Genomic DNA, 24,884 nt, shown 5'->3' on the forward strand with positions numbered 1-24,884 from the left:
TCTAGGAACCAGACTTCTTTCTGTTTGTCTGTCTACATATCTATAAACAGCTTATAAAGAAAAGAAACAAACAGCACTGAAAGGTTGTCTCCTTCTGTGTGCTTGCCATGACTATTTGAATCCACAAGTTCACTTCTATGGATGCCAGCCCACCAGGAATAGCACCCACAACAAGCCTGACGAAGCCCATTTATTACTTTAATGACAAGAACTTGCTAATGTGGGCACATGAAATGTAACCTTGGAAAGGCATGCTCTTTGCACCGGGAGGTCTTTGGGAAGCTTGAGTTTTTGCCAGGACTAAGCGTTTGATGCATTACCAATGACTTCATCCCAAGAAAGGACAATTTGGAAATAGCATGCAGGAAAGAGACTTCATTTTCTCTTTTGAATAGAATAAAAGAAGTAGTCTACATGTGTATAGAGGATGCAGCTCCCAGACCCTGCAGTAAGGGCCCATGTTTCTCCTACAACTGCAGAGGGCTTAACACAGAGTGCCCTAAAATATAATGGGGTTTTTCTGTGGGCAATGTAGATGTGAAATGATCTCCCCCCAAATTAATCTTTGTATCCCATCATTCTGACACTTCATTGCACATCCTGGCTTTCTCTTTAGAAAAAGGGAATAGTTCCATTCCAGTTAATGGTGGCTTCTCTCCACTTGGTTCTGATTGCCATCTCCACTGGAGAACACTGTCTTCCTGGTCCATGTTCCTCCACACGTTGGTCACTTTCCCAGTGATGGGAGTGAGTATCTGCAGGAGGAACAGCCAGCACTTAGACACCAGCCTATGCACCCCGTTCCAGAGGAAGCCAGGAAGGAAGGCAAACGGGGGGTGGGCAGGAGTCAGGCTCAGCATGTGTTCCTAGAACCAGTAAGCAGAGGGGGATGGTACATGGAGAAACTGGGTTGTTTTGTATTTTGGAACATGAATATTGATAAGTCATGTAATGAATGTGGCAATACCATGATATAACCTAGAGCAAGGTGTAGGTCACCAGATGTTGTCAGGAAAAAACAAACAAACAGGTAAAGTGGAATGCTATGACCTCTTCAATGCTTCTGTGAAATTTTGGGTGAAGAGCAAGGTATCCTGGTAAGGTAATCAAGAACTGTGTTCAAGGCCCAGATTTGTTTCATGCAACATTTGAGAAGGCACTGAACATCTCTCAGCTTCCTGTAGTCAATTAGTAACTATTGGCCACCTCTGTTTCCTCCATGTAAAAATAGGTACTAGTATCTACCTCATATGACTGTTGAGAGAATTTAATGGGAAAATGTATGCAAAGCTTTCAACACAGTGCCCACAACAGAATGCTTGCCATGCATGTGAGCTAATAAAAAATGATGCTTTCCTCAAATAAGACAGTAAAGTAGAAATGATAATATATTTTAAGGAACATATTGTCCATACCCCACTAAATTAAATAGTTTAATATATATTTTTCAGAATTAAAGAAAAAGAATCAGTAGCTGCACAGATAAGCCAGTCACTAAGATACTTCTCCAGATTTAGTCTTAATAATAACAGGCCTGTGATGCCCATACGAAGAGTCAGAGATGAAATCAACAGACGCCGTTCTCATCACTTTTATTCCCTTGTCCAAAGGGTCAGTGTTTAAAGCCACCTTAAGGTTAGTCTTTTCCCGCATGAGTTAAAAAACAAGATGGTTGAAATTGCAGTGAGATGACCCATGTGGTTGTCTGCTTGTTCCATTGGACTAGAACCTCCTGATGTTTGCAGGACTGTACCTTAGTCTTTTGCTTTCTTGGTGTTCAGCACAGTGCCTGGCACTTAGTAGGCCCTCAGAAAGGCTTTGTGAACTAATCTGAACAGAAATGCACCATCAGATTAGTTACTTATGTCACTGGATGCTCATCTTATGTTGGGTCATGGGATAGCATTGGCCAGTGGGAACCTTCTCCTCCCAATTGTTTTAGCGGTTCTTTCCTCAGGCATGAAATGCCACATGCTCAAAGACAAATGACCCTGGAGAAGGCTTTTTGGAAATTTGACTCCACCTTTTGTTTTTCCTCTAACCTATAAGTTATTTGTTCCTCTGTGCTGCTTCTAAGCCCCTGCTCTATTTACAGCTGGCTTAGAACTCCCAGGTTACAGTGCGGGGTTTAGGCCCCTGGAGCTCATGCAGGGTTTCCTTTCATATGGCAAGCCTAAGCATTCGCTTGCAGACCTAGCATGAATATCCACACTGCTGTTAAATGTCTCTTTGAGCCCATTAAAGCACACGGCCTATGGAGTCAGAAATGCTCACCCACTGTAAGACGGGCAGGCTTTTTCTGGAAGGGCTGCCCACCATACAAGTGCAGATCAAACCGCCGCTCCACTTTCCAGTCTCCTAGGAGCTGCCTGTTGGTGCTAAAAAGGACATTGTAGCTTCCATTGATGTTGCACAGCCAAATGGGCAATTTGGGAGTCTTCAGCATGCTGCCCACCTGGGAGGGGGAAGCACATGCAGGTGAATACATAGCTTTTGCTGACTTTGTGGCGGATGCTGATACAGCTTCGTGATCAAAAAGCAGCTCTGAGACACCTGCTGCACCTGTAGCAGAGAGGGGCTCTGCTGGAGGGAGACTGGAAAGGAAGCTTCATGAATGAATTTACATTGATGAATGGTGCGTTCTGCTAATCATGCTGTTTTTCTCTCAATGGATTTTTTTTTTTAAACCAGGGGCCCAGTGCAGGAATTCCTGCGCTTTGAAAGGAACTGTGGGCCTTGAGGCTGCATGGGCACAGGGGCAGGTCTTGGCCCATCCTCCACACCTGGTCCCCTGTGTGCCCACAGCCCGGCTCCCACCACCACTGCTCCTGCCACCGCCGCTCCCACGTGCTGACGGTGCCGGCCCTGCTAGCACCCACCCTGCTAGCACCCGCTGACTATGCAGAACGATTGGGGCTGGCACCCGGATCGCCCCTTAGGAACATGGGGAGGTGGAGAAGCCCTCAGGGGTGATCGGGCTGGCAGCCGCTGTTTGCACCTGCTGATGGTGCCAAGTGATCAGGGCTAGCGCTGGGAGCCAGCAGCAGGTGCGAGTGGTGGCTCTGGCACCGGCAGCGGGGGACCAGGGTGCGCGGGAGCAAAGAATTTTCAGTAACCACCGGAGGCTCTCCCCGATGACAGAGATTAGTGCCCCACCTTGGTCTGGCAGCCCTGCTAACCTGCTCTACCATCCTGCTGTAGCCGATGCCTGCCATGTCCCATGCTCTGCTGCCTGCTGTCAACGCCTACCATGTTCCGCGTGTGCCCCCTGGTAGTCAGCGCATGTCATAGCGACTGGTTGTTCGGTTGTTCTGCTGTTCAGTCTATTTGCATATTAGGATTTTATATATATAGACTAGAGGCCCAGTGCATGCAAATTTATGCACTTGGGGGGGCAGTCCCTCAGCCCGGCCTGCGCCTCTCTTGCAGTCCAGGACCCCTCAAGGGGTGTTCACTTGCCGGCCTAGGCCTAATCCCCTGGAGAGTGGGCCTAAGCTGGGAGTCAGACATTCCTCTGGCAGCCCAAGATCCCTCAGGGGATGTCTGACAGTCGGACATCCTTAGCACTTCTTAATGCTGCTGTGGAGGAGAGAGAGGCTCCCACCACTGCTGGGCTTGCAGCCGTGAGCCCAGCTTGTGGCTGGGTGGAGCTCCCACTATGGGAGTGCACTGACCACCAGGGGGCAGCTCCTGCATTGAGCATCTGCCCCCTGGTGGTCAGTGCATATCATAGTGACCAGTTGTTCCTGGTCTTCTGCCATTACGGTAATTTGCATATTACCCTTTTATTATATAGGATGTTTGAAGTTGGCCTCACGGAGGAGGTAGAAACACCTTAGTCTGGTTTTGAAGTGAGGTAGAGAGCACAAAGATAAACTGAAATATAGGTGGAGGGTGGAACAAGAGAACTCCCATTTGTGTTTACCGACTAGTGTAATGACTCCTGTTCCCAAGGTAGGACAGACTACATTCAGCATGTGGTCAGACTTCAAGCAACACTAACCATTTAGAATATGAAGAAAATATTATTTAGGATATAGAAATATAGAATATACTTTTTAAATCCTTACCTGAGGATCTCTCTCTCTCTCTCTCTCTCTCTCTCTCTCTTTCTCTCTCTTTCTCTCTCTCTATATATAGTCAAGCCCACCACCTTTTGGTGTATGGGATGATGCCATAATATTTTGAATATAGGAAAAACTTCTGGGAAATGAGGTGAACCTAAACACACACACACTCATCTCTATATATAAAAGCCTAAGTGACCGTCCGACGATTGGACCATTAACCTGTTAGCTATGATGCGCAATGACCACCAGGGGGCAGATGCTCCAACCAGTAGAGGAGGGAGCCCGATTCCTCACGGAACTGGCTGTGGATTAGGTTGCTGCTGGGGCACTGTCGGCCCCGAATCTGCTTCACCCGCACCCTGGACCCAGAGAGGAAGGAGCCCGATTCCAGGGTGTGTCACCTGAGAACTGCCCTCTTGCAATCTGGGACCCCTTGGGGGATGTCGGAGAGCCAGTTTCAGCTGATCCCCGCAGGCCAGGCTGAGGGACCCCACCAATGTAAAAATCCGTGCACCAGGCCTCTAGTATGTATATACACATATCTGTATGTTAATGCATAGATCAATTGTGAAGATGTATTTGGAGCTGAATGTACTAGTTTGGTATTATATATAGTAAGTTTACTGCTATAACTACATTGCTAACTGTTGTTTTTTTTTCCAGGCAACTGTCAATTCGGCCTTGAATTCTTAAAGCTAGTGGATCAGATTCACAAAAGCATCACTCTGGGGCCCAGAGTAAAAGGAGCCAGCATTTCAGTAGTCCCTGAAGGTATCATGCTATTGTAGCACATTTCTATTAATGATAGCTACTATTTGTTTAAAGAGGCAGGGAAGCAAATGTTTTTTAAAAGATTGCCATTAAAACACATTAACATAAAAAACAATTCTTTCCTACTTAGAGAGAGAAACATGAGCTACATGGAAAAACCTCTATCATGTCCACGTGATGCCAGGCAGACCAACAGGACCCTCTGCCCTGGCGTGTCTTCCCATGACAGTAAAATCTGATTCTGTCTCTTTCCTCCGCAGTCCTCAGAGTTGTACTGTATGTTCAGGAACATATCCCGTCTTATGGAAAGTCTAGCTTTGAAAAATTATCACGTGTTTTGTAAACCCAATCATTAAAGGCTAATAACTTGATATTTTGATTTCTCAATAGTTCTATTCCAATTTCTTTGTTTTTCTTTAAATTCTTCAGTGTGGGTGAATCAGAGATGCTTTTGTCTTTAAGCTTTTCACTTGGCACTACCACAGAAAAATTATATAACTGTACTTGAAAGAAATGACCTCAGTTCTAATTGATAGTTTAAAAAAGGGGTGCAAGCCTAGCACCCCAATCTGGATCTACTTATAGTGGGTGCAGGGTTTGTTCATCTCTCCACACTCCAGTTGGCCCCTTGGGGCTGCATACAACAGGAGCATCTCCCATATCAAACATGGGGCAAGTTGCCCACTGGCTGGAAATAAAACAAGGATGTGTCATTGAAGCAGCCGCATGAGGTAACCTTCCAGATCAACCCCAAGTTCCAAATCACATGGTAGCCATTCATTAGTTATAACTTAAGCACTTTCTTTCTTAAGCCTTCTTATAACGGCACCTTCTATACTAAGGTTACATATAATCCAGGATCCAGAGGACATGGAATTCTTAGGATTAGAAAACTTGGATAAACTAATTAGGAATCGAGGACTCCTCATAATAAAATACCACTCATGTGGAACTTCAGGTGGACATTCTGGCTGATTTTAAGCCAATGAGTGCTCCTGTAAAGTATGTCTGGTTGATGTAATAGATTATAGACACATATGATATTGCTTCACAGAATCTCTGTGCGGTAGGAAAATTTAGCTGGCACTCAGATAACATGCTCTGCAAGGAGCTGACACCACACTAGTGTCACTTTATGCAGCAGGCAGTTTTCTTTCCTGGACTCGAAGCTATTCAAGATTTTATTAGAGTAGGATGAAAAAGAAGAATGCTTGACCTAAACAATGCAGTGAGGGGATAGTAGCGCTGACCCTTGACCCTTGGAAAATTTGTGTATAACTTTTAACTCCCTCAAAACTGAAGCTGTCTCTCAGCATCAGCGGGGAATGGAGTTGGTTTCAGGACCCCCAGGGATGCCAGACTAGCTGATGCTGAGCCCCCTGTATAAAATGGTGTGGATCAGTGCACATGCTTGGCCCTCCACATCCAGACTCCCAAACTGCTGATCAAAAGCAGATATTTGTTGAAAAATATCCATGCATAAGTTGATGGCGGAGTTCAAACCCATGTTGTTCAAGGGTCAGCTGTATAGTTATAAATACAACAATCTCCAACCCCAAAGTGATCAGACCGGGACCCCACGCTGAGCAGGCAGAGCCTTGCTTGCATTGGGAGATGCTGGTGAGAAGGAAAATGCCATGTGTGGCTGTCATGGTACTTTGGGTATTAACTCAAGGAGGTGGGCCTCCCGATTACACTGAGAAATACCTGGCTTACAGTGCGGTCTACAAAAACACAGCAAAGCACCTTCCCCCCAGCTGAATCCAGCAGGTATTCCACCTCCTTCTTTTCTCGGCAGACCACATAATCTGTCTGACTGGAATTTTTAGTCAAGAATTTGTATTGCTTTTAGGTAGTTTATCAGCTACCCCTCCTCCCAAAGCAGGATTCTAAATATGTTTTACTGGTGAGATTCCACCAATGCAGAATTGGTGCATGCTGCCTTGTTGCCATGGTAAAGAGGAAATTAAATTGTGATACAGTGGTGCTATAAATAAAATACCTTCTTAAGTTTACTCATTGTGTAATAAGCCCAGTAGGTTCAATATTACGTGCAGCAACCGAGCCTTTCATAATATGTATTGTTTAAGCCAATGTCAAATTACAAGGACAAGAGAAAGGATGGACAGATTCTAACATTAGAGGGCAAGAACTGATTCCCTGTAATTCTGTTTTCATGCCTTCTAGAACAATGGCACATAGAATGTGACTTTGCATAATGAGCTTGATATTGTAAGTCCCAAGGCCCCAGTCTGGTAATCTGAACAGGAGAAAGGAGTCGGAAACCTTGTGCTTTCTTGGCTGATTCCCGGGGATGACTCACATGCATAACTGTTAAAGTCCTGGCTCTTGTCTCTGCCACCTGGAACAGAGTCGATCTACTTTCCGTGAGTGCGTGCACTGTGCTGTTGTGTGTGCAAGACACTTTCTCAGCAACTCAGGGGCAGAGTGCACAGGGGCAGCTCCATTTGGTACTTTTATGGTTGGAGTTTAATCAGTCTCTTTAAAGGAAAATGTAACGATGGAAGAGCTACAGCTGGAAGGGGCTGTGCTCTGCCAGGCTGCTGGGGAGTCATTCCAGCAGACCTGACTGGCTTCAGTCCCTTCTGAAATCAGCGTTGGTTTTTCTTCTCAGTGGCAGGTGTGAAGATAATGTGAACCTCCTAAGGCTTTCCAGATGGTGTTAGACTCAAACCGCTTTATGTTCTCACTCAAGTATTGGAACCTCACACTCAAACCTGGACCTTCAAATAGAAAAATGATGGGAGGCTTCCGAACAGCCTCGTCCTGTGAGTCCTGGCTGTGTTCCGTGGGCATTGCCAGTCTGGTGGCTTTGGGGGCTTGCCATGTCATCTAATGAGAGCTCCATTAAAAAAATCTCACCCACTGGGCAGTGACATTGGGACTAAAAGACATGTGTTTTTGCAGCCTCTGCAATTTTGTCACAGACTAAAGAGTTATTCACTTGATATATTATAGATTCTATGTATTATAGATTCACTATAGATATTAAAGATTAGGGAATGTGAGTCTGCATCCACATATAAAGAAATATATATTCTACACTAATGAAAGAGAAACATGCAAATTGACCGTTCCTCCGCTACGCCCACCAGCCAATCAGGAGCAAGTATGCAAATTAACCCAACAAAGATGGTGGCGGTGGCTACGGAGCTGGAGTGAGCAGGAGGCTTGGGTTGCCCCCGGCAATGGAAGAAGCCAAGCTTCCTGCCTGCCCTGGCCACCACTCAAGGAGTGTCTGGAGAAGAAAAAAAGTAGAGGGGCTGAGAGCCTGGGTCGCTGGGGGGTGTGGCCAGCCTGAAAACGGCCCTCAGCCCCTCACCCAGGCTGGCCAGGCACCCCAGCCAGGATCCCCACCCTGAAGGGGGTGTGGCCAGCCTGAAAATGGCCCTCAGCCCCTCACCCAGGCTGGCCATGCCCCCATGGAGTAAGATTCCCTGCTGGAGGGCCTAGCCAGCTTGCAAAAAGCCATCAGCCCTCACCCAGGCTGGCTACACGCCCCCACCAGTGGGGACCCTCACCCCATGGGGGCGTGGCCAGCCTGCAAACCACCATAGGCCCCTTGCCCAGGCCACCCCATGCCCCAAGGGAACCCCCACCCTGATCCAGGACACCCTTCAGGGCAAATCAGCCGGCCCCCACCTGTGCACCAGGCCTCTATTTATACTAATAAAAGGGTAATATGCTAATTAGTCTGTGAGACCTTCCAGGAGACCTTCCAGATGTTCTTCTGGACAAAGCCATGATGGCAGGGCTGAGGTAGAGGAAGTTAGAGGCCAAGAGGAGAGGCCAGTTGTGGGTGATCAGGCCAGTGTGGGGGGACTGTTGGGGGTGATCAGGCCAGCAGGGGAACAGTTTGGAGTGAGCAGGCCAGCAGGGGGGCAGTTGGGGGCAAGCAGGCCAGCAGGGGGGGCAGTTGGGGGCAAGCACACTGGCACAGGGGGCAGTTGGGGGTGATCAGGCTGGTGGGGAGCATTTGGGGGCAAGCAGGCCAGTGACAGGGAGCAGTTGGGGGCGAGCAGGCCAGCAGGCAGAGTGGTTAGGGGCAATTAGGCAGGCAGGCAGGTGAGTAGTTAGGAGCCAGCAGCCCCGGATTGCGAGAGGGATGTCCGACTGCTGGTTTAGGCCCAATCCCTGTAAACCGGCAGTAGGACATCCTTCGAGGAGTCCCAGATTGGAGAGGGTGCAGGCCAGGCTGAATTTCGTGCACCGGGCCACTAATATATATGCAAGACTATAAAAGCACTTAGATTATAATTCCAAGAATGGGCATTTTGTGTTTACCACTTATCAGAAAACAAGTAAGGATGATAATGCCAGGCAGCATGGCACTGTGGGTGGAAGGTGGGCTTTGACTGTACATAGATCTGGGATCACAGCCTGGCTCTGTCACTGACCTAGCTGATGGCCTTGGGCAAGTGTCTATCCCTTTCTCAGCCTGGGGTTTCTCATCTCTAAATGAATGACCGAACAACAGACACTGGACTTAAACTTACACTGATTATAACTTTAGGTGAAAGTGAGGGTTAAATAAAATAAGGTGTCATTGCAAGTGGCTCAGAGAGAGTCCAGCACATAGGATGCATTCACAACAGTGAATAAATAAGCTTCATATACACAGTAGTCCTCATTAAATGCCATCAATAGGTTCTGAAACTTGAAGCAAAAAGACATATAATGAAACCAGTTTGGGGCTAGACTAGTTGATATAAACAAGAGTTAAACTCCTATGGCATCTTATGAATGTAACTTAAACGACATTGAACAAAATGGTGTTATTTGGTTATTTGAGGATCTGCTGTACTTTCTTTAATTACCATTTTCTTTTTAAAAATATATTTTTATTGATTTCAGAGAGGAAGGCAGAGAGAGAGAGAGAGAAACATCAATGATGAGAGAGAATCATTGATTGGCAGCCTCCTGCATGCCCCCCACTGGGGATCGAACCTACAACCCGGGCATGTGCCTTAACCGGGAATTGAACCGTGACCTGCTGGTTCATAGGTCTATGCTCAACCACTGAGCCATATTGGCTGGGCTGTAATTATTTTAATAATATAGATGAGTTCTGTATTACTTTTATCCTAAAATAATAAGCTGATATAGAAATAATAAAAAACACCTTTGGATAAAATAAACTTGTATGTATACAAGTATATGTCTAACACATTCATATATCCCAGTAGTTCAAGGAATAAAACTAGCTGCCAGCTGTTTGCTCTTTAATACGTTTGTTCTGAAACCCAACTTCAAGAGCACGACAGAGATAACTTAATAAACATCCTCAGGGTTGCAGGCCATTATTGCACAATTTCAGCCAATTTTCACTGTGGCCAGGATTCACAAGAGTCTCCTTGGGGACAGAACACCGAGTCCAAAAGGAAGGATGGGAAACCACATTAGTCACTTTCGAAAAGATGGAAGCAGCATAGGTTTGATTTCTATGTAGACATAGAGCTAACCTGAGCATTCCCGTCCTTTGCCTACATTACATCTGTGGGCAAGCATCACGATGGAAGCCCTGTTGTCGGGTACCTTTTGCCTTCTTCCCAGCAGGAAAGCTCTTATTTCTTATGCCTCAGCCTCTTCACTGGCTTTAGGTTCTGTCAAACATCCACTTTATGTTTTTTAATTTTTATTGGATGATCTTCTTCCATTATTTCTTTCTTTTTTAAAATTTGAAGAAAATCTTTATTGTTGGAAGTATTACACATGTCCCCTTCCCTCCCCCTCATTGACCCCTTCTAGCCTGCCTCCACTTCCCCCACCCCCGGTCTTCATAACACTGTTGTCAGTGACCATGGGTTTTGCATATATGCATACAAGTTCTTTGGTTGATCTCTTCCCACCCACCCCTGCCTTTCCTTGAGGTTCAACAGTCTTTTTGATGCTTCTATGTCTCTGGATCTATTTTTGTTCATCAGTTCATGTTGTTCATTATATTCCACAAATGAGTGAGATCATGTGATATTTATCTTTCTCCTACTGGCTTATTTCACTTAGCATAATGCTCTCCAGGTCCATTCATGCTGTTGCAAATGGTAGGAGTTTCTTCTTTTTACAGCAGAATAGTATTCCATTGCATAAATGTACCATAGTTTTCTAATCCACTCATCTGCTGATGGGCACTTAGGCTGTTTCCAAATCTTAGCAATGGTAAATTGTGCTGTTATGAACATAGGCTAGGGCTGTTTCTGACATGCTACAGGATCTCCTCACTTTTACACCAGGTTTCCACAGTGTGGAGCAAGTGCCCACTGGTGGCGTGTGGCATGAAGTCAGTAGTACAAAGGGAAACTTTGAAAACAAAACATCCTATCTAATAAAAGAGTAATATGCAAATTAACCATCACTCCACTACACCCACAAGCCACGCCCACAAGCCACGCCCACCATCCAATCAGGAGCGAATATGCAAATAAACCCAACCAAGATGGCTACGGCCATAGAGAGCAGGAGGGAGGCTTGGGCTTCCCCGGCAATGGAGGAAGCCAAGCTTTCCACCTGCCCTTGCCGGCCTAGGCCTCCACTCAAGGCTACAAAGTTTCAATGATATAAGATACATAAACCCAAACAGAAATGGCGGCAGCCACGGAGCTGGAAAGAGCAGGAGGCTAGGGTTGCCCCCGGCGATGGAGGAAGCCAAGCTTTCCGCACATCCTGGCCGGCCCAGGCCTCTGCTTAAGGCTACAAAGTTTCAATTATAGAAGATACATAAATCCCAACAGAAATGGCTGCTGCCACAGAGCAAGCAGAAGGCTTGGCTCCGCTCCAGGCTACAAAGTTTCAATTATAGAAGATAAATAAACCCCAGATCCCAGGGCCTCCACTTGGGTCACCAGGAGGCGTGGCCGGCCTGCAAACGACCACAGGCCCCTCGCCCAGGCCGCCCCACGCCCCAAGGGAACCCCCACCCTGATCCGGGACACCCTTCAGGGCAAACCAGCTGGCCCTCAGCCATGCACTAGGCCTCTATCCTATCTAATAAAAGAGTAATATGCATATTGACCATCACTCCAACACACAAGATGGCTGCCCCCATGTGGTCAAAGATCCTGCCCCCATGTGGACACAAGATGGCCGCCATAAGATGGCCAGCAGGGGAGGGCAGTTGGGAGGAACCAGGCCTGCAAGGGAGGGCAGTTGTGGGCGATCAGGCCAGCAGGGGAGGGCAGTTAGAGGTGACCAGGCCTGCAGGGGAGGGCAGTTAGGGGCAATCAGGCTGGCAGGGGAGCAGTTAGGCATCAATCAGGCTGGCAGGGGAGTGGTTAGGGGGTGATCAGGCTGGCAGGGGAGTAGTTAGGGGGTGATCAGGCTGGCAGGCAGAAGTGGTTAGGGGCAATCAGGAAGGCAGGCAGGCGAGCAGTTGGGAGCCAGCAGTCCTGGATTATGAGAGGGATGTCTGACTGCCCATCAGATGTCCCTTGAGGGGTCCCAGATTGGAGAGGGTGCAGGCTGGGCTGAGGGACACCATCCCCCCCTCCCCGTGCATGAATTTCATTCACCAGGCCTCTAGTGTTTATATATTTAAATATGTATTAGGAAAGAAAACAGCACGTCAAGTCTGTGGTGGTTTGTATTATTGCTGCAGAAAAGGTTAGATTCAATTTTTTTAAATTTAAATTTTAAAAGTGAGTTGGTTTAGATAAAAATATTAAGCAAATAATAGCAGAGGTGGTGTGGAGAGACGACAAAGCTTGTGAATTATCTACTCAAATGACTTAACTATGAGACACTGTTTTAAATCTTTTTAGTTGATAATGAGGATATAGTGAACTAATATTATAAAAGAGCTTTGTAAAAGTAGACAAAGCATTAAATTGTTGTTGTGGGTTTTGTGCTGCCACTCCTTGAAACTTGTCATGCCATTTTCCTCTAGAGTCTCGGCATATTACTGGGCTCTGATTGATAGAGTGCTTGACCATGGCCATTTTATATATATAACAAATTCTAAGATGAATTTCCAAATATCTGGGACAAGTGACTAGGAACTTTATAATAATAACAGATCCAGTTTCTGCTCAGGGGGTATTCAAAGTACAGTCCTTCCTGTTTGTACAGTGGGACCCTTTGCATCCATTAAATATAATGAAGGACAATTACTGCTGATATGTAAAGATATTTGTGCTAAATGAGAAAAGCAAGTTTCAGGAGAGTAGAATGGAACATATTTATATTAGAAAGAAGAAGAGAAGGATCTATTTGTGAAAGGATTGACCCAAGTGATAGGATTGGATTCATCTTTTTTACTTTTAGTTTTTCTGTCTCTCCTCATTTTTCTGTGATGAATTTAGATTTCAAACTCAAGGAATAACATTTGTACACAAAACACACTAATTTTGCCGTAGTCATACATAACTGTCCTGACACCATTGGATGCAAGGTTTGTATGTGTTGTAAGATGCTGATTTCACACAGCTGGAGCCACAGCGGGTGGGAAGGTGCATGGTGCTGTGGATACAGAAGGACTTGTCAGGTGCGTGGCCCTGTGCACATGGAGGGATTGTGAGCTGGGACAGGGAACATGAGGGGCGGGATGGCACTGAGCCGCAGGCCTCCTGGGTGCTGCTGGTCAGGAGACATTGGGGATGGCGAGGCCTGGGGATTTCTGTCACTATCATATTGCATTACATCACAACTAGTTCAAGGCCACTCCAGAGAATTAGTTGCTTTTCACAGAATCCACATTGCCTTCCCTGGGTCTCAGAATAAACATTTTTGTGAAAATAGAATAAAAGCACCTTTGATTTGTGGTCTGGGTGAGTATATCTTCTTTCTTACTCTCTCCTGTTTGTTTTGTGGAATGCCATCTTGCTGAACTTGCTCATTGTGCCTTTCAATAGCACATTATACTTTCCAGTTGTCACAGGCTGTAAAGCCCCCGACTGGGAAAGCTTGTGAGGGGAGTTTCACAAGTGGGCCCTCTTCACTGTTTTGTGCACCTGAAACTAATATAAAATAACACTGACTGTCAACTGTAATCTATATATATCTATGTATATAAAAAGCCAGCGACCAGAATGCTGGAACAACTGAAACGACCAGAATGACCTGTCACTATGACGCTCACTGTGGCGGCCAACCGGCCCATTGGGGGTGAGGCTGTCTGGCCAATCTCCCGTGTCCTCTCACCCCCCACCCGCCCGGCCCCCATCAGCCTCCATCAGGATGGGACGGCCGGACCCCACCCAATCACAAATTCATGCACCGGGCCTCTAGTATATATATAAAAGCCTAAGCGACCATTAAGACTGAATGACTGGAATGACTGGTTGCTATGATGCACACTGACCACAAGGGGGCAGCCTTTGCCCCCCCCTGGTAGTCAGTGCGCTCCCATAGCCAACCTCCTTGACCAGCCAATCTCCCGTAGTTCCTCCCACCAGCCGGCAGGCCCTGATCACCTGATCGGGGCCAGGCACCAGTCTGGGACAGGGAACTGGGGGTGGGTGGCAGCAGATGCGGCCCCTTTCCCAGAAGGAACAAGGGCTGGCTCCCTCCTTGAGGCTGGTGGCCAACCTCCTGTGGTCCCTCCCCTGGCCAGCAAACCTCCCACAGTCCCTTCCCCTGTCCCTCTCCTTGTCTGGCAGGACCTATCCCTCCCCCCGGCTGGCAAGCCCCGGTGGTGGCACAGCAGTGAGGGAAGAAGGAGTGGGGGAGGCAGGGAACCGTGCGGTGGTGGAGTGCTGACAGCGGGCGTCAGCATCCGGCATCCGTTCCTTCCGCACCCGGCCTGGCGACCATTGCCTCCTCTCCTGACCCCACTGGGGCCTTTGGGCTCTGGGCTGGGACAGGGAACTGGGAGTGGGTGGCGGTGAATGCGGCCCCTTTCCCAGGGGGGGCAAAGGCTGACTTCCTCCTCAGGGCTGGCAGCCAACATCCCATGGTCCCTCCCCTCCACCCCTCCACCTGACCGGCAGGCCCTGATTGGCCTGGCCCAAATCAGCCTGGCCCCGATAGGTCCTGATCACTGGCCAGACCTAGGGACCCCACCCATGCACAAATTTCGTGCACTAGGCCTCTAGTTGAAAATAAAATTTAAAAAACCCAAGGGTTTTCCTTTATCCCCCAGTGATAATTTTTTAAGGCTTTGAGCAATAGATAAAATGTATTTGCTCATTTTCATAAATAAAGGATTGGGAAGATACCCACCAGCTATTGACCCTACTGATTTCTGAGAAGGGGATCTGTAGCTGGGTGGGATGCCAGATGACTTTACTTTTATCTGTATATTTCAGGTTTGTTTTTGTTTTTTATTAAATCCTCACCCAAGGTTATTTTTCCATTGATTTTTAGAAAGAGTGGAAGAGAGAGGGAAAGACATAGAAATATCGATGTGAGAGAAACACATTACTGGTTGCCTCTTGCATAAGCCCCAACCAAGGCCTGGGGTGGGGAGGAGCCTGCAACCAAGATACGTGCCCTTGACCAGAATCAAACCCGGGACCCTTCAATCCGCAGGCCAACACTCTATCCACTGAGCCAAACCAGCTAGGGCTATTTCAGGTTTGTTTTTTAAAAAATTATTTGCATATTACTTGTATTACCTATACTCTCTATATATCTATATTAATAAAAGGGTAATGTGCTAATTAGATCAGATGTCTTGCGGATGTCATTCCAGATGTCCTTCCTGACAAAGCTGGGGCCAGAGGGAAGCCAGCCTGGGTCCCTGGTGCCTGTGGGCAGCCGGAGGAGGGAAGCCCGGGTCCCAGGTGCCAGAGGGAAGCCCGTGCTGGCAGCTGGGGGAAGGGAGGCCTACTCTTGCATGAATTTTCATGCATCGGGACTTTAGTAAAATACATAAAATAAAATATGAAGTAAGTAGAGTTGGATATTTCTGTTTATGCCTGAAAGTCTCTCTGTGTGTGTGTGCATGGTGTGTGTGTGTGTGTGTGTGTGTGTGTGTGTGTGTGTGTGTGTGTGGTGGGTGGGAGGTATGCAGGAAAGGTAAAAGTAAGATCACACTTGAACTACCTTAACATAGAGACTTAAACATGTCAAAATATTGGCACTTGATCATGCAGTTGAGAATCAGGACCACTCACCTGGGAAAGCCCATCCTCCGAGGTGTGCTTCCCCCACTGCAAATAGCCAATGTCACTGCGTGCTGAGACTCCATGCAGTATTTCCTGAGACTTCCCATTTTGACAGCCATTAAAGACATGTGGACTTGCTCTTCCAGTTAAAACCATGTTCAAAACTGCCTAGTGACACAGTTTATAAATACTGCATTTTAGGTAGCAATGACACAAGGACTTAATTTCTTTTTTCTTTAAATAATCATTTTTAAATTACCATTTTTATTGAAAATAATGAAATCACACAGTACGTTATTCTGGAAAAATGTATGTCATTAACATTTTAGGGTTAAAACAACTGTTTTTCTTGAGCCATAGTCCATAACTTCCCATGTGCCCCACTTGGAACCTGTTGCTCATCCTCCCTTTACATTCCTTTTAAACTTTGGTTTCCATAGTTAGGATTTAAGAAGCACAAGACTAATATGTTGTTATAGCACTTTTCTTTCAGTTATTAGGGATTCCTGGTGGGTCTTGACAAAATATTTTTGGGAGGTGAAGGAGAGTATTAGGGGATAAATGGTGATGGATGGAGACTTGACTTGGGGTGGTGAACACACAATACAGTATACAGATGATGTGCTGTAGGATTGTGCACCTGAAACCTCTATAATTTTGTTAACAGTGTCACCCCAATAAATTCAATATAAAGGGGAAAAAAGGATATTTTCGAATGTTTCTGGAATTTCGGGGATAGAGGCCTCTCAGAGGTAAACTAGAAAGGACTGTAATGGGAACTGGAAGGTCAAATCTGATAATAAACTCAGGGCAGCATCTTAGTCTTTCAAGGGTAAGTTGACCTCTCTTCATTTAAGAGAATATGATCATTTTTAAAAAGCCCAATTCATACTCTACAACAGAAGCCAGTCTTCCACCCTACCTGCCTGCATAGGAAGCCTCCAGCATTTGGTTGTAGCAGATGAATGGTGGAGACATCCAGGTCCTTCTGAAGCCTGCAGAATGGGAGGTGCCATCAGCATTTGGGTCAGCGAGGATGACTGCGCCAAGGACCTGCAGCCTCTCCTCCCTCCAGCACAACACAAAGCGGCGGTCAAATGGGCTTGCCTGGTCACTGTCCCTCCCATGTGCCCTCCCTGTCTCTTTCTCTCACAGGAAGGCTTCTAGGACTAGGGCTGCATAGGGAAAGCTATGGGTACAGGTGGGAGAAGCCAGTGATAAGTGGTGAGGGAGAAGCTACAGACCGCATGCATTAGAATCCCTGTGTATGCTCCAATGCTGGGCCCAGAAGAGGAACTGCTCTGGGACAAGGGATGCTTGGCTTAGGGTGGTGACTCCAGAGAGAACTGGCCAAGGCAGAATTGAACAGACTGTTTAAGTGGAAAACACCAGCTTGGGGGTTGAGCTCATTTCTTGGCTATAGAAGGGCAGCCTCTACTATTTCATCAGAGACCAGGGGTTGGGTTTCTATCCTGGACAATGTTAAAGTCAAGGTGCAACGTGGCTCCTGTTGTCACTGAGAGGAAGATGCTGGTATGAGAGCTGTATGTGTCCTTGACAGAACCTATTCCCAGGACTAGAGGTCACTCCCTTTTGTGAATAAGACCCAGACACTTGCTCAAGCATGGCAAATGCCTTGATGGCATCAGGTACAATTCAGGGCAGTGCTTTCCAAAGTATGGCATGATTTTGGATGGTACAGAGATGAGCATTTAAAATTTTTTATAGTGATGTTTTTAATACATATTTTCTTCAGCACACCAAATACGCGATTTAAAGGATATTAACGTTTAGAAAGAAGTAATATTTAAATGTGTGTTGATTTAAAGCAAGCTTAAGCAAAAAATAATATAGACCACAAAAATGTGATGGAGATATACAAAAGACAGGTTTCAGGAATACTGCTTCAAGGCTTGTAATTCTTCCCTTCTGGGGGCTCTCTAGCTCTCGCAAAGCTTACCTCTCTTTCAATCTACTTCTAAGAATCCTTTCTTGACTCATAACTGCTGGGCACCCTCCCTCCTCTGGAATCTACTGGATTAATTGTCTTCACACCTCATTTGGCCCATCAAGTACTAGCTGGGACTTGCCCAAGCTCTATGTGGACCTCTTGCCTTTCCCAGACTGGAACCTGCAGGAGGCCAGGGTCCTATCTTCTTTTATTTGTATTTCCCACATTGTGAATAACAGGCCTTTGCATATTACAGAGGCAAAATAAATACTTGAAAATCTATTTTACTGTGCATATAAGTAATAAAACATTTTATATGAAAATTGTACAAATAAGCTTTGTTGTCTGCCAATATTTATAACCACAAAAAGGACCCTAGGACTGCACCACAAAAGCAGATTCAGTTTCCTGACAGTCATTTACCCATTACTATGGCCAAACTGATTATAGAAAAGGACGTATCAACAGCAAAAGCATCCACTAGAAAAAAAAATTGCCCTCATGTTTCCAGTAGGCATGAAAGTATTATCCAACACCAGAGTACATTGTTTATGTGACCCCAGAGCCAAAGGAAATGCTGGGTAAATATTTGTAGGATTTACCTTTCAAATGTTCTGGAGAAGATCAGGCTGTAAAGAAACAGGATGACACCGTGGCTTCCTTCCCCACTGAACTGTTTGGAAAGCAAGGGAAAAGCACATTTGTCTCCAAGCAATGCAGCTATGTATACCTGTGGGCATGAATTCAAGGATTTACTGCCTGAGAGATTTATTTTCTAGCCGCTTAAAGGGCAGCTGGAGCTCTCTCTGCACCCTCTGGATCTATCTCCACTCTCACATGCATTCTCCTTCCTGCTTCCAGCCTGCCAATGATAACACCATTCTCTCAATTTTCAACCTTTCTTTCCTCCACTTCTGACTTGTGATTTTCTTCAAACCATGGCTAAGATGTAGCGTATCTTTCCTCTCTATTTTTCTGGGTCCATCCTAGCCCAAGTCCCAGGGCTGCTCTTGGCTGGCCTCCCTGCCCAGTCTCTCCTTAGTCAGCGAATCCCTCTTGGTTGCCCAATTAAACTCAGGGGAAGTGTGTGTGTGTGGCGGAGGGAGCGGAGGGAGCGGGGGGGGGGGGTGGGGGTGGGGGTGGGGGTGGGGGTGGGGGGTGGGGGTGGGGGGGTGGGGGTGGGGGGGGGTGGGGGGGTGGGGGGGGGGTGGGGGGGCGGTGGGAGATGAGAGGCTTTATAGAAATACAGACCTCGAGTTATACAGACCTGAGTTCAGAACCAGTTCTACTACTTACTAACTCAGAGTTCTCTAACTTCTTTGAGCTCAATCTCCTCATCTGCAATTGCATATAAAAAAAACCATTCCGCCAGGTTTGTTGCAAAAGTGAAATGACGCAATGCAAATACCTGCCTTGATTCTCAGAAGGGAATGTGCTCGGTCCCAGCACCTGTTCTTTTCTGAGGCACTTCTCCCCTGTCTCTTCCCTCGGGCAGGTTGCTTTTCTGCTCAGAACCGTCCGAAGGTGCCCTGATCTCCAGGATCAAATCCAAATTGACCAGCCAACATTCAGGGCCTCTCCTTCATTGGCCTTATCTTAGTTTTTGGTCAACACTCCACCTGTTGCAAAGAAGCTCCTTGGCTGGCTTTCGAAATACCAGGGGTAAGCCCGCTCCTTTAGAGGCACTGCATCAGGAAGGCTGTAGCTAAAATGCCCGTGCTTTGCCTTTTATGGATTCATTTGTCCCCTTCACTATCTGTGACCTGGCAGGAGAATAAATTCCAGTGCCACAGGAACCAGGGCCTGACAAACTCTAATGCCATAGGAGCTAGACAGGAACCCAAATGGGTGCACTGTAGGCTGTGAGGGAGGGCCTGGCCTGAGGCATGCTAGTTTCCTGTCACTGCCATAGCAAATTACCACAAACTTGGGGGCCTAAAACAACATGAATTTATTATTTAACTAGAGGCCCAGTGCACGAAATCGTGCATGGTTAGGGTCCCTAGGCCTAGCCTGTGATCAGGGCCATTTCTGCCCTCTTGCCAGTCCCTGGCCACCGCTGCTGCTGTGAGCCAGCCAGTTCCCCTCACAGGCCTCCACCTCATAGCAACCGCCTCCTGCCTCCCGCCATGTGTGAGGTGCGCCACCTCCATGCACCTCCTGGTGATCGGTCGTTTGGTCGTTTCGGCCGTGATGCCTCTAGCCTTTTATTAGTAAGAAGTTCTGGAAGTTAGAAACCCAACCTGGTGTCAGTGCACCCAGTTCAAATGGCTGGCCAGCCTGCATCCCACCTGGAGGCTTTCCTGCCTGTTTCCAGTGTCTGGAAGCCATCCTTGTTTCTTGGCCAAGGATCCCACATTACACAGCCCTACCCCTCTGCTTTGGCACTGCACCTCTTCCTCTTTCTCTCCCACCACCCCATTTTCCTTATGAAACCCATGAATAATTGAGCCTACCAGGATAAGCTAGGATAATCTCCCCATCTCAAAATCTTAAACTTCATCAGAGCCCTTCATACCTGTTAGGTAACATCATTCACTCCATCACAACTTGTCTAATGGGAGTCACACTCAGCTAACTAATGACATGCCAAGCTATAGGTCTAGAGCAGCCAAATTTCCTGATTTTTTTTTTTGCGGGGGGAAGCTAAAATTCAGGTTTTTATGTGGGATTTCCTGATTGGTTTTGACTATTGCTGACTCAAATTAAAAAAAAAAAATCTAATATCGTGTGGGTTAATGCTGCAGATATAGGTGTGTTGCTTTCCTAGCGCTGCTATAACAAATTACTAAAAATCTGAATTACTTACAACAATAGGACACTATTCTCTCCTGGTTCTGGAGGCCAGAAGTCTTAACTGAAGGTGTCAGAGCAAGGCTGCGCTCTCTCTCTCCAGGCCCTGGGGAGGATCCCTCCTTTATCTTCCCAGCTTCTGGTGGCTGCTGATAATCCCTGGTGTCCCTTGGTCTGGGAGATGCATCACCCCAGTCTCTGTCTCCATCATCACAGGGTGCTCTCCCTGCATGTCCGGGTCTGTGCCCAAATTTCCTTCTTATAAAAACACCAGTCATTGCATTAGGGCCACCCCAATCCAGCATGACCTTATCTCAACTTGATTGCATCTGCAAAGACCCTGTTTCCAAATCAGAGCACATTCATTGGTGATGGGAGTTAGGATTTGAACATATCATTTTGGGGGGATGCACTTCAACCTATAACAACAGGTCTGCTGCTCACATGTAACCCTCAGACCCCTCACTTGAGATCTGTGCTTTAAACTAGGACACAGGATTGGTGCATTTTGAGAGTGAATGGGGTTTGGTAAACGTCTGAATGGGGGATGATCACAACGAGCAGCCTCTGGTCAGGAAGCACCCTTCAGAATATGTGCATTAAGTTCCACCTCGCTCAGGAAATGGGGCCAACCCATCCTCAGCGTGGCTATGGAAAGGGTCAGCTTGGGTCAGCTTGATGCAGGCAGCTCTGTGCCGAGCCCACCTGTGCTGCACAGTCTGCTTCTGCTTAGGGCCTTTGTTAGCTTTTCCAACGCACTCCTAGCCTTTGATGGGGAAAGCCTGTGTGGAGCTTCCGCGCTGGCCCTCTGATTCTCAACTCCAGAGAAGACCTTGTAGATGGGGTTCCTTCCTAATAATTAGACTCTCCCAGGTCTGAGTTGAAGAGATGGAAGACAGAGGGAAGCTTTTTAGCTGGAAGGATCATTTATTTCTTACATGGCTCCTCTCTCTCTGTGTAACCCCATTAAACATCTCCTGCTTGCAAGATAGTCTCAAGCAGGCTTCCAGCTTAACATTTCACGTCAGCCATTGAAAATCTATCATACAGGTTTTATTTGTTTCATATTGCTGCTATAACAAATTACTATAAATTTAGAAGCTTGAATAATATAAACGTATTATCTTACAGTTCTGGTGGTCAGAAGTCTGAAATGGCTACCTCACTGGGCTAAAATCAAGATGCCAGCAGGGCCGCGTTCTTTCTGGGGGCTGCAAGGCAGAATCTGTTTCCTTTCCTTTCCAGCTTTAGTGGCCCTGCCCACATTCCTTGGTTCAAGGTCCCACCTTCCATCTTCAAAGCTGCAACAGTGGTGACACCTCTCATCCCACATCACTCTTCCCCTCTCTTCTGCCTCCTCCACATTCAAGGAGCCTGTGAGTACATCGGGCCCACCTGGGTAACCCAGGGTACTCTCCCTGTTGCAAAGTCAGCTGACTAGAGACCTTAATTCCCCTTTGCCAGGTGATATAACAGTCATAGGTTACAGGGATTAGAGTATGGACATCTCTGGGAGACCATTCTTGGCCGAACACAGACCTATGAGATGGTGGGTGAGATGGGCCTAGGGGAACCAGTCTAAACAAGGTCTTATACAGTTAGTGTGGCTGGGAACTCAACCCCCAGGTTTCTGCCTCTATGGTCTTTGAAAGGGAGCAGAGCAGTGAGTTCCATGGATCACAGTCCCCTTCTACACAGCCCAAAGTTGTGTGGCTTCACCGTCACCCTGCTCAGGTTCTCTGTTTTCACACCATAATCTCAGTTCCTCAGAAAATCAGCTTTCCTTTGTTTCTCTGCAGAGGAATCTTTTAAAATAAAACCTTCCATTACTTTCCAGGGGCTGAGTGAGAACCATTGTGGAGAACACTGTGTGGGAAGTGCTGATAGAAGAGGTGAAACAGGGCCACCTTTTTCAGGCCAAAAGTAATTTCTTTGGCATAGATGTGAATTGTCATTTTGGCAATTCGGACTAGAACCTTCGTTGTCTACCACTTTTGTCTTTTATTCACTAGAGGAGGCAAGACTGCTTTAACATTTTCTCCCCACAAAAGAAATCTTGGCATATGCCCTCTATCGCGTTATTTTCTGGGCTTGATTAGCCAAGGAGTGGCCAGTGTGTGATCTGCCTCTTTCTAGGTTGTGGGGAGGGAGAGGCGGCTTCCTTTCTCTTGTTCTGCCCTTCCTGAGCCCTCAAGACGACCTGGTTTTCTTAACAAGTATCATTAAAAAGACACTTTGTAAAAGAGAGGCGGTTCCTGTAAGATCAGTTCAACATAAAGTAATTATCTCAGTACTTAAACACTTACACATTGTAAATGATCATAGATGAATTTCTCAGTGGCCTCTTTCTCCAAAACTTCAAATAGCTGGAGCTATAAATCAGGAAGAGAAGATTAAAATGAGAAGAAAGATGAAAGCTACACCTATAAGATGTCAATTCACTGTTATTACCTCAAGGGAGATTTTTGCTTCATTGTAAAATCATATTGCTAAAAACTGACATATTCTCTTACATAAGGCCATATAAAACATGGTAAAATTGGGTGGCTACTGGCCTCATGTTTACATCCCTCAGTTTTAAATCAATATGATATCTTGAGCAGTAAAACCATAAACAGACTCCCCCGTAGAGTTTAGCTTTGTTTAAGACAGTGGGCATGGACATGAACTTTATGATGATTTCAGGTATGGGATATTCTTGATCGTGGTGGCAGGAGAAATCCGTAGCAGAATTCTCTATTTTGGCTGCTTGGATCACCTACAACCCTTGCCCCTCACCTCTTTGAATGGTGCCTCTGGCCACAGCAGACACTCACAGACCCATCGATGGGGCCCCACCTCCACTTCCATGGTGAACCAGTACAGTACCAGACTTTGTCCACCCTTCTCTGCCAGAACAGGCAGACTGCACTCACCCTCTCAGTGAAATTGTCCCCAGCATAGTCAGGAGTCGAGGTGACTTGAGTGTTCTCAGTGACAAGACAGACGGTGGCCTTCTGAGCTTCTCCTGCCACCCACAGGATACCAGCGAGTGCCGCAGCCAGGGCCTGCTTCTGCTCTTGCTTGCTTATTGCACATAGACTGCAAGGCAGGAGGTGGGGTCAGAATGGACTGTCATCTGGCAGTGTGCTGGGGCCTCCACTCTTATGAACTCTGAATACAAGGTTGGTTCCTTCACAACCTACACTGCGAGGATGTCACGAGGGCTTGTCCTCTCTGCTGTCACTGGAACTGGCATCCTTGCAACAGCATATTGCTCTTGGTAATATGCGGCGGGGTGGGGGGGGGGCGGGTGTTACTACTGCCGCCATCGAGTCCCACCACTGTCCTCTCTCCAGAACTCTAGCAGGGACTGAACTATGCTCTTTAACCCAATAACACGGGCCCTTTCCTAGCACAGCCCCAAACCATTCTCCCAGTTTTATCTCCCAGATTTCCATTTTGCAAACCCTCTGCCTCAGATGGACCAGTCCCTGAACATATTTCCCACATTTGCTCATGCACTTGTCTGCCTTTAATGTGCACGCCATGTATGTCCTGTCTGCCTGACCACAGCCTGTGCATCACTGGAAGTCTACTTCAGGTTGCCCGTATTAACCGGAAGCTGACACTCACCTGGCACTCACTGTGCCCAGTGTTGTTCTGAGCACTTCACACATATCACCTCCTTTAGTCCTCACAACAACCTGCGAGGTAGATACTATTACTACTCCCATTTAAGAGGTGAAGTTAAGACAGAGAGGTTGAGTAATTTGCCCCTGGTCATTCATCTTTGAAGTGGTAGAGCAGTGATTTGAATGTGGGCAGTCTGGCTCCTGATTCCCTAGTCCTAACCATTACACTCCATTGAGTAATAATCTCAGGCTGCCCAACCTCCCAGGAAATAGGAACCCATCTTTAGTCATATACTTAATTATGCCTGTTTTCTCAGTATTTTACATTGACAACTGTTGTCCCAATGAAGAAACACATAGGGTTTCATTAATTAACTCAGCAATAACTTATAGAATCCATCTAGTTCTATGGCAATACAGAAATGAGTCGCAAGGCGCCTCATACTCCAACATCCTAGTAGGAGGCGGATGAGAACAAAAGAGAGTGCTGTGAGAGTACAGGAGAGAGAACGCATGGCTGGAAAGGTGCGGGAGGCTTCGTGGAGCTGATCTATCACAGCAGTTTCTCATCACCATGTATTTCATATTTGCCACATGCCAGAGTGTTAAATGCTTTACATTCATG

General features: G+C 46.7%; 1 protein-coding gene across 1 annotated transcript in view; it reads right to left on the reverse strand.

The window, feature by feature from the left end:
- Positions 1 to 612: 612 nt before the first annotated feature.
- MINDY4B (MINDY family member 4B) overlaps positions 613 to 24,884 on the reverse strand; it is a gene marked incomplete at both ends in the record, with an annotated part of 38,455 nt that continues 14,183 nt past the window's right edge. The window contains 7 exons of the mRNA XM_080654665.1: positions 613 to 755; positions 2,275 to 2,455; positions 15,911 to 16,069; positions 16,824 to 16,896; positions 18,455 to 18,525; positions 22,952 to 23,017; positions 23,561 to 23,726. Of these exons, the coding sequence (XP_080510791.1) occupies positions 613 to 755; positions 2,275 to 2,455; positions 15,911 to 16,069; positions 16,824 to 16,896; positions 18,455 to 18,525; positions 22,952 to 23,017; positions 23,561 to 23,726 (859 nt within the window). The remainder of the gene's footprint in view (positions 756 to 2,274; positions 2,456 to 15,910; positions 16,070 to 16,823; positions 16,897 to 18,454; positions 18,526 to 22,951; positions 23,018 to 23,560; positions 23,727 to 24,884) is intronic.

This window comes from Plecotus auritus (genome assembly GCF_963455305.1).
Source record: "Plecotus auritus genome assembly, chromosome: 2".
Classification (NCBI taxonomy): Eukaryota; Metazoa; Chordata; class Mammalia; order Chiroptera; family Vespertilionidae; genus Plecotus; species Plecotus auritus.